Source organism: Octopus bimaculoides, chromosome 5 (genome assembly GCF_001194135.2).
Source record: "Octopus bimaculoides isolate UCB-OBI-ISO-001 chromosome 5, ASM119413v2, whole genome shotgun sequence".
Lineage (NCBI taxonomy): Eukaryota > Metazoa > Mollusca > Cephalopoda > Octopoda > Octopodidae > Octopus > Octopus bimaculoides.
In genome coordinates, this window is record NC_068985.1 from 33,882,556 (window position 1) to 33,892,940 (window position 10,385).

The following is a 10,385-nucleotide window of genomic DNA, read 5'->3' on the forward strand; positions in this document are numbered from 1 at the left end:
TCTTCATTTTCTCTCCCTGTTTCTTTCTGTGGAAGAGCGTAGGCTCGAAACGTTAAAGACTTTTTCACTTCCCGAACGTTAAACTAATACATCTGTTTGTTGTCTACATCACCTGTCTTCCTATTTTTTTTTTTTTTTGTGAATTCTCCCTATATATATATCTTAGTATCTGTGTTTGTCCCCTTACCATTGCTTGACAACCGATGTTGGTGTGTTTACGTCCCCGTAAATTAGCGGTTCGGCAAAAGAGACCGATAGAATAAGTACTAGGCTTACAAAGAATAAGTCCTGGCGTCGATTTGTTCGACTAAAGGCGGTGCCCCAGCATGGCCGCAGTCAAATAAGAGAAGAAAAATATATTTTAAGATTGTGGTGTTGAGTCTAATCCTGTGTTTCATTGGTTTTATTGATTTCAGTTGAGAAGTTTTTAAATTATATAACATACATGACCATGCAATATTCAGAAATATTCATACTACATGGTTCCTGAATCGATTCTATTGTGCGGCACCCGGTGCAAGTGTTATCTGTAACTTTGACTTGAGTAAGGCTTTGATAAATTTGGTAGTCGTGAATTTCGAAACCATATCATTGCATTGGTTTGTCTATATTGCCGTAAAATGGTGCGTCGAGTTACGTCCCTTCCGATAATCAGATCGGTAAAATATGTACTGGGTCGATATGATTGACTAAGACCTTTGAAAGCGGTGCCCAAGCATAGCTGCAGTCCTACGACAATCCAACCAATAGAATATGTAACTTCTCTATAATAAATAGTACGTTACTTTTTGATATTTACAATGTCTTTTTAGTTTATACTTTTAGAGAAAATTATTCCTTTAAATAAAAAGTAATTTTACCTTGTAAGGAGTAATTAAAAGAAATTTTAATGGTACTTGGATATACTAAATAATTAACTGTAAGTTTTCACTAGGTCATTTAATTAACTGTATCTTGTGTTGGAATAGAATATTGCGGAAATTTACATGGTTTTAGTTTTTACATACTGAGTTTCAATTCTGAGTTAAGGAATAGGATGGATTCATTTAGCTCTTTTGTAACTGCTTGAACTCATTTTGAAAATAAAGAATTTGGTAGGATTTAGTAAAATGATCTTAGCCTTTTAATACCCACCAGCTCAGTTTAAAGGTATGTTTTTAATCAAAACTGCCTTTCATGATTTTGTTGATTTAAACACTGGTTTTTAAAAATTATTTGAAAAGTATTGAGTTAGCCAAAAAGTTCAGTTTTTGTTGGCACTAAACTTCAAGCACTCTAATAAGTAGCTAACTTCAGTCTGTCTCTTGTGCATGTGCACTCATTAGCTACTTGACACTTAAACACAGTTTGATGCAAACTTGCTGCTATGAGAAAGGTTGCATTTTGTATGCTTGGGATTACCCTGAAAATGGAAAACTAAACTGAACATTATTAACACCTCATGCTATTTTATTTAAAAAAAGGTAAGAAAGTGGCAGAAACCTGCAGGATGATATGTGCTGTATATGGAGAGGATGTTCTTACGGAATGTGTGTGCCAGAAATAGTTATCAAGATTTCAATCAAGTTTTTCGGTTCCAGATGCACTTTGCAGCTGAGATTAACAGCAGCATCAATCCCCATTATACAACCAGGATATCCAAATTGAATGTTGAAAACCATCTGCATCAACTTAGGTCAGCAGGCTCAGTCTTTGGGTCTCGCATTAATTGAATGAGATAAACCTCTCTCCCAGCAGATTTCAATCAAAGAAAGCACCCCCCCCTCCCCCTTTTTTTTTTTGAAGAGAATGGTGGTCGGGGATGGAAAAGAGTTATCTGTAACAATGTGAAATGCAAACAGATCATAGAGGAACGTTCAGAGCACGATTTCACTTGAAGTTTGTATTTTCAATTTGGGATTGGGAAAATGTCTTGTACGAGCTTTTCATGGACATGATCATCAATTTGGATGTGTGCTGTGACCAGCTGAACAAATTAAATGGAGTGATCCACCAGGAGCTTCCAGCACTTGCTTATTATAAGGCCACTGTCTTTCATCACCACAGATGTGGTGGTGGAAGTTACTGGGGCTTCGGTAGGTTTCGCCACACCCTAAAAATTGAATCTTGAGATTTTCACCTGTTTTAATCTCTTCAAAATTCATTGAATGACCAGATGAAGAGGATGTAATAATTCACCCGGATGTGTTTTTTTTACTGTAAAGATGGAAAATAATGGATCTGCTCACAAGATGGCAGAAGATACTGTAATGAAACAGTAATTATATCATTGACTGAATAAATCACATTGTGTTTAAAACTGGTTTTATTTTCCCCTTAAAAAACTGAATGGACTTTTTGGCCAACTCAGTACTTAAATAGAAATATGATAAAAAGTTAGGAACATACAAGTATTTTTGACTAACAAAGTAGATCAGTCTTGGGGTTGCAGTTTTTTGTCATTTTAGGTAAGATTAGAATATGCTGAAAATACTTTTATATATCTTCAAGTAAATCAATTGGTCAGTTTCATCCTTTTCCAAGCCATATCAAGAGAATGTTGCAACATATTAAATACACAATCAGATTTAGCATTTTGTCTGAACACTTGTTTCTTCATTAGAAAATTTCAGTTTATCTTTCTTTCTTTTTTTTACTGACAGGAAAACAAAACCAATATGAATGGAAATGCTTCTAGTGCATCTGATAATGACAAAGTTGATCCCCAGGTGGAAATTGGTGCTTTTAGTAATTTCCGTATTTCTGACACCTCTATTCAAAAATTGAAAGGTATTGTTTTTTGTTCTTTCTTCAGCTAAAACTTTTATTGTACTAATTTTCTGTGCTAATAAAGTCAATATGACGATTTCAATTCCCCTAAAACTTGAATGGATCAGTAAGTTGAATTTATGTTAGTATAGTATATGGAATGTATTCTATATATAGATGGTATAGTATATAGAATGCATGGATTGTATTCTATATATATATATATATATTCTATTATTAAGATTTTTTTTCTCTTTGTATGCAGGCATACACAATGTATTTAATTCCTGCTCCCCTTCCATTTATTTCATATACTTACAAGATATACTCAGTCAGTCAGCTTTCAACAGTTGATCATTTCATAGTTTCTTGTCTTCAAGACATAGCTATACACAGTGCTATATAAATGTGAAATATAAGTAGTTGAAATTGTGTAATCAGAACTTAACCTGATTCAATAAGTATGCAATTTGGACCGAAGTTCTGTTGAATCAGTTATTGCAGAATATATGAGAGTGAAGAAGATAAACCCACTAGTATGGCATCTAATATACACTGGATTGTACATGTGAAGTAATATGAAGTGCTAACTAGTCAAAATCAACCATGATTCACATGAAATTGTCAGAAGGCAGATTCATCGATACAAAAGCTCATGCTTGCTGTCAGCTAGGATTATGTCTCTGTATTACATTGCTTTCCTGTTGCAACTCAGATATGTATTACTACATCTTGCCATAAATTCATCCTTAAATTACATTCTTCACTTACGGCTACCATTTTCAGAATATTGTAAACGGCTCTACTTATTTCAAATCATTGGTGTGGGCTTATATTTCATTAATGACTGGCTATAAAGATTATTGTACTGTATAGTTTACCATATGAAGACTTGTGAGGTCTGTTATCCTTACAACTTTTCACTTTAGTTGCTGTTATTTTAGTCAGTGTAATACTGAAGACCATCATTGATATGCATTATCTAAATAATTTAAATTAATCTTTCATATTTCAGCACTGTTTCATTATCTTATCGTCATTTAATTTTTTGCAGCCAATAGTATTGATTATCTTTTTCCAATTCAATCACAAACTTTTGATTATGTCTATGATGGCCACGATGTTATTGCTCAAGCACGTAAGTCCTGTTCATTTCAATTCTTTATGATGTTGGTTTCATAATGTAATCTGTTTTTGTCTATTGCTTAATCAAAGAAGTGCAGCACTTGTGACCTTTTTCAGGTCCTTTGAAACTTGTGGAAGTGAGCTATCCTCATATCAGAGACCTGGTTTTGAATTGTTGGAATAAAATATATTTCACTGAAGGCTGAAATGACCAATTGAAGGTGTTACACTACTTGATAAAGTCCCCCCCCCTCCCGAACAGGGATGGTCCTCCAGTGGGCTTCCACGCAGTTTTATCAACCAAATTCTACTAATAAGGCTAAGATTGAATCAAGGCTACTCTTAGCAGACACTTGTCCAAGATGCCATAGCACCATGTCTGCACTCATGCCTGTTGTAACAGCAATGTAATTTCACTAAGTAAACACTTATTACACACTACCTCACATTGTTATGGAAATGTTCTCTAGTCCTTCTATTTAAACCTTATTTTTACAGTGCTTTATCCCTTTTTGAAAAGAGTGCAAAATATAAACAAAGGAATAAGGAAGCCATAATGAATTTGAAAATGTTTGTGTAAAATCCAGCATTCTTCCTCTTTCCCATTAATATATTCTGTTTCTAGCTTACTGACCTACATGTGATTTTTTTTTTTTAAGCCACTTGTTTCATACTGTACAAAAGATAATTGTTTTATATGCCAATAAAACTTGTCTATAGGTAAGGAAGGAAGATTATAAGGCCAAATAAATGTTTTTGCTACACACGGACATCTCAAGTAAATAGGCACCATTTTTGAAAGATTTATTTCTAGAAATCAAATGATGTCATGTGATGCGTTGAAATACCTAATCTAGTATTTAGTAGACATGCTTTGTTCAGTTTTTAATGATTTAAACTGTTTGGGGATCTTACTCATGAGTAGTAGTGTCTGCTGCACACATGAAACTGTATAATGAGGGGTGTCTGAGGTGCCAGTGTATATGCTAGGCAACCTCACAAAGTGTGTGTGTCAAATTATGTGGAGTTGTTTTATATGCCATCGAGTTCAATTGAAAATCCAGTTCCTGCACAGTTCTTTCATGTCCAATATTACAATTCTGTCATTTGTTCCAATTGAATTTTGATTAAAATTTGTATGTTGATAAAACAAAAATGTTAATTCACGGTTATTTTAGTATTTACTAATATAATTGAAGAAAGTTTAAACAAAAAACACTAAATTATTTATTACATTCTTTGTCATCTGTTTCTTTGTAATTTATTTTAACATTTTTCTGTCTTCAGGAACCGGCACTGGAAAAACAGTAAGTTTGCTCATTTGATGATTTCTTTAGTAATTTTCATTCATTCATAACTATGAATAAAAATTGTTGGTATATTTTGACTTTTGCATCTACACTTATAAAGTTTTATTTGTTGCTAACCATTTCAAGAAAACCACTTTTCATTCAAAAAAATTACTTGACTTATCTTCATCCACATTAAAGTTTAGATAGAAGTGAATGACTTAAAAATGATTTTGGTGTGTGTTACAGAATGACTGAAGGTGAAAATAATTGTTTATTAGTTATATGGTCTTTGGAGGTAAGCCAAATCTATTGAGATTAATGGATCAACCATGTCTGAACCCAATAATCCTCCACTGAATCTTTCTCCATTATAGACATTCTTAGATACAACTTTATTAAAAAAGAGGAAGAACATATTGGATGATAAAGTACATTGCTTGAAAAGAAAGATGTCATATCATGACAGGAATTCTTTTCAGCACTAAGCTTGCTTTATCAGTGCTGAACTGATACTAAACATTCTTGTTCATGGGAGAAATGTTCTTTGGAATTGGTATTACTACTATTTAAATGTCCTTTAACTTGGCTTTTTTGAATGACGTAAAAGTGGTGGTTTGTGGAAAGATTATGATATATTTATATTTTGAATGTAACTTCTCAACCATTGTTAATGGAATTTATATAGGTGCTATCTAGAAAGCAAATTTTAAGTGTTCCTCTTATATAATCAGCAACATTATATTAAAATTTTGTTTAAGGACAGTTAAACAAATTGTGCCTTAATTATCTCTTTATACATAGGTGTTAACTGCTTTGTTTTATTTCAGCTTTCTTTTGTTTTGCCACTGGTAGAAAAACTGATTAAAAAAAAGAAAACAAAAGAAGGTCGAATGCCTAGGGTAAGAAAATAATTATGCTTTATGACGTATCTCTGTAATAATTCTACATAATTTTTACGTTTTCAAAACCACCTAAGATTTCTGTTTGTATTTAAATCAAAATATTGATGAGAATCATGTTATTACATTTGTGATGACAGAATTTCATTTGGTAAACAGGCTGTAAACTATTGCCAATTGTGTTGGAGATTTTAAGAATTTTTGATAGTTTCCCCCATCATCATCAAATGTCTACTGGCATGTGTTTTGCGGCTTGATGCCCTTCCTAACACAACCACTTCACAATGTACTGAATGCTTTTTAAGTGCTACCAACATGAGCGCTTTTGTGTGGTACCAGCATGGGTGTTTCTATGTGGCACCAGCATGTACTAGCCCTCAGGACAAGGGCCCCTTTTTGAGAGTAGGACATATAGGACATGCCTGCATGTATGGACAGCCACAGTCTTACTTAGTTTGATGTATCTTCTCAAACAAACTGCCCGAAGTCTTGGTCTCTTGTTATCTCCTCTGTGAGGCCCAACGTCTGAAGATCCTCTCATTATTTCATTCCATGTCTTCCTGACACTGCCTCTTCCACAGGTTCCTTCCACAATTAGATATTGGTACCTCCTTAAACAACTGTTCTCATCCATATGCTTTACATGAATCATACCACTGCAGTCTTCTCTCTTGCACACTACAACTGATGCCTCTTACCTAATTTTTATCTTAAATTGTTTACACTCAGTTGTAAATGCATACTTACATTACCCATCCAGTGGAGTGTGCTAGTTTCATTTCTTTCAAGCCTTTGGATGCCCTCTGTAGTTATAGCCCATGTTTCACTGCCATGTATCATAGCTGTATGCACACAGGTATCATAGAATCTGCTTTTTACTCTTGGGGAGAGGCTCTTTGTTAAAATAACCAGGTAGTGGAAATGATGATGATTAAAAATAAAATAAAATGAAGCATTTGAAAGTATTTCTCATACAATATTTTTGAAATTAACTACACCTAATTTTTAAGTCTTCAGAAATTACTCAAAATTTATTGACTATTTACATTAGTATATTTCCTTTCAAGTGTTCTCTATGACATTGAAGATCAATCAATGTGCACAGTTCTTTTTTTCTGTGCTTATTATAAAATAATTGCTATATTTGTTTATTATATATAGTCATATTTCAACAAAAATTGTATTCCATTGATCACTTCCATATTTTTTGATTAAAAAAAAAAAATTGTGTCTTACAAATTTCACAATTATTTTAGAATTTAATTGAAACACTAAATAGTGAAAGGTGTGTTGAATATTTATTTTCTTTGTATGATGTTTTGCCTAAATTATCTGAATTTAATTTTTTTAATTTTTTATTTCAATTTTCGTGTTTTCTAGGTATTAGTCTTACTCCCAACTCGTGAGTTAGCTAAACAGGTATATGAAGATTTTCTAAAAGTCTGTGGAGAGCTTTCTGCCTTTTGCTTTTATGGTGGAGTACCATATGAACCACAAGGTTAGTAATGTTGGTTAATAATGTAAGGTGCATGCATACACATGTATTGTCATCTGTTTTTGCATTGGCTGTACTCTTTCTCCACCAGTTTTTTTTTCTATCGGTCTTCACACAACAAAACCACTGAGTTACAAGATTTATTATTTACAAAAGACTAATGGCAATGTGAGGACAAGCTGAGAAAGGTACTTGGGTACACACCTCACCTGCAGGCTTCCCTATTCTTTCCATCTAGCAGTTACATTCGAAATATTAGTCACCTTGACCTACACTTCCATGCAATAGAAATCATGAAGCTGCAAAGTGAATTTCAAAAGTCATTTATATATACATACAGATACATATGCATGTGTGGAGGTGCTTAGGTGGAATGTATGTGTTTAGGTGGCTCATATATGTGTTTAGGTGGCTCATCGTGCAAAATAAGGTTTAATGCGAAGAAAGGCAGCCAGGAGATCCATGGCTGTTACTTACAAGCTACTGTGGCTTAGTAGTGTGTATATGCTTTTGTTTATTGCTCTGTAGTTGTGAGCAAACATTGACACCCCCGCTCCCGTTGACCCAATAGAATATCAAGGAGGTGACACTTTGAAAGCAGACTGGCCTACACAAGCACTCTGGTGATACTCAGTGTTGGCTGAATAGGCTGGAACATGAATGAAGTGGCCTTGCAAAAGCACAATGTGCCATCTGGTCCTGGAATTGAACCCATAGCCTTCACTAAGCTGTATGCCTTCAATAATATATACAATATTTTTGTGTGTACATTTATAGAATTTTATTGTGTTGTTACTGATTTGGTGTATGCAGTTACAAATTAATTTTGTTAGGACTGCTTTTATTTGTATCTTGTGAGCAATTTATAAAGCTCATTGATTATTAACGATAGTACTCTTAATTAAGCATTAATTAGTAATACTTATTTCAGTAATATATCTAAATAATTGTATAAATATTTTCATGTGATCACCAATTCCTTACATTCTGAAGGTTGCTTGTGGTAAAAGAATTTTTTTTGGCTGTGTAATTAACCAATTCATTACATAGATTAGCAGATATTTATATCTTTATATCAATGACTCTTGTTTTCTTCTATACTATCATTTCATGTATTCAACAAGATTTTTATTTCTTTTAGAGCGTGCATTGTGGAAGGGCTTGGACATTTTAGTTGGCACACCAGGCCGTATTCTTGATCACATCCAGAAAGGCAATATGTCTTTGCAGAAAGCTAAACATGTAGTTTTGGATGAAGTTGACCAGATGTTGGACATGGGCTTTGCTGAATCTGTTGATGAAATTTTAAAGGTTGCTTATGACAAAGGTAATATCTGTGGAAATTTTGAAATTAACTATTTGATGATAAGAGTAAGTTTATTGTAACACTTGGTACACAAAATCTATTAGCTAAAAGTAAAAGCATAGTTATATGTAGTTCACATTTTTCTATACAAATAATACATATTTCCTTATTAAAATAACTTTCAGTGGACCCTCTCTCATTTTGTTGTATTTTGGTGATTCATGCCAATAAAACACACTGGGTCTATTTTGCTTCCTTTATTATTAAACTATTTTACCAATTAACGAATTAATTGAATCAATCATCAGTTCTTTCATTGCCATTCACATCTTTATCATATGCCCTTTCTACCTAGTTTACTAATTCTATATTTATATTTATGAGAAGGTGAGAGTATCTGACTGTGTGACATGATGTGGATTCTTTGTGTGAGAGTGTGTGCGTGCACACATTCCCACATATTTGTATGGTGTGGATTCTGTGGAAAGTGAGAGTGGCTAAATGTTTATTTATCTACTTTATGGTTAGTGTCTTTGTGATTAGACTTTGCATGTATGGACATTCACTTTTTGTATTCTTGGGATGGTATGTACCAAATTAGAATTATATGACTGTTCATCTTACATTCTTATAATTCATAGGAATAAGGGATGGTAAATTCCTTATTCACATCATGTGGATTTTTTTAATAGATAAATTCTTTGATATATGACTTAGCTAATGTTACTATGATTGAACAGTGTACATTCAGCAATTTATTTTTTGTAAATCCACAGAGGATGAAGGACATAAGCCACAGACGTTACTTTTTTCTGCAACTCTGCCGCCCTGGGTGTATAGAACTGCCCAAAAATACATGAAAAAAGATGTTAAGAAGGTTGACTTGATTGGCCAGCAACAAATAAAGACTTCTACAACTGTACAGGTATGTTATGAAGCTCTAAACTTTAGATTTTAATTGCTCTGCTATTAAAAGAAATATTTGTTCCGGTTCAGGATAGATTAACTGTTAATATTACATCTAATTTACCATGATCTCGAGATTTACATAGGTGTTATAAAGTCTCACAGGTATCATAAATCTGTGACCTTTTGCCAAATTCGTGTTCAACATTAGTCTTGTAATCCTATGGTATTTCTTTTAGTAGCATTAATAAGCTTTCACTCAGCTGTTACTTGTGGCCAAAGAAAATTTTAGCACTTTCAAAACATAGTAAACAATCAGTTTTGTTTTGCTGTCTTAGACTTTTCAGTACTAAGAAGGCTCACTTTTAACCCTTTCGTTACCAAACCGCCCAAAGCCGCCCGAAAAAAATTTTGGTTCATGTGACCAAGCCGCCTGTAATCACCTATTCATATTTAAATGAGAATATCTGAGCAAATCTCGTTAGTACATTCGTGAAAACACGTGATTATTTGTGTAAACAGTTCAGCTATAGTTTTGTACGACGATCAACGTGTTTTTTTAATTTTGGGAGATTTTTTTCCAAATTTGTTCCTGTTGTGTTTTCAAAATTTGT

The 10,385-nt window shown here is 33.3% G+C and overlaps 1 protein-coding gene across 5 annotated transcripts in view; it reads left to right on the plus strand.

The window, feature by feature from the left end:
* Positions 1-10,385, plus strand: part of LOC106869170 (nucleolar RNA helicase 2) — a 44,163-nt gene that overhangs the window by 26,343 nt on the left and 7,435 nt on the right. For all 5 annotated transcript variants that reach the window (XM_014914790.2, XM_014914786.2, XM_014914787.2 and 2 more), the window contains exons 2-8: positions 2,643-2,769; positions 3,803-3,886; positions 5,161-5,180; positions 5,993-6,064; positions 7,445-7,562; positions 8,701-8,886; positions 9,642-9,790. In XM_014914790.2, coding sequence (XP_014770276.1) covers positions 2,658-2,769; positions 3,803-3,886; positions 5,161-5,180; positions 5,993-6,064; positions 7,445-7,562; positions 8,701-8,886; positions 9,642-9,790 — 741 coding nt within the window. In that variant the 5' untranslated portion in view covers positions 2,643-2,657. The remainder of the gene's footprint in view (positions 1-2,642; positions 2,770-3,802; positions 3,887-5,160; positions 5,181-5,992; positions 6,065-7,444; positions 7,563-8,700; positions 8,887-9,641; positions 9,791-10,385) is intronic.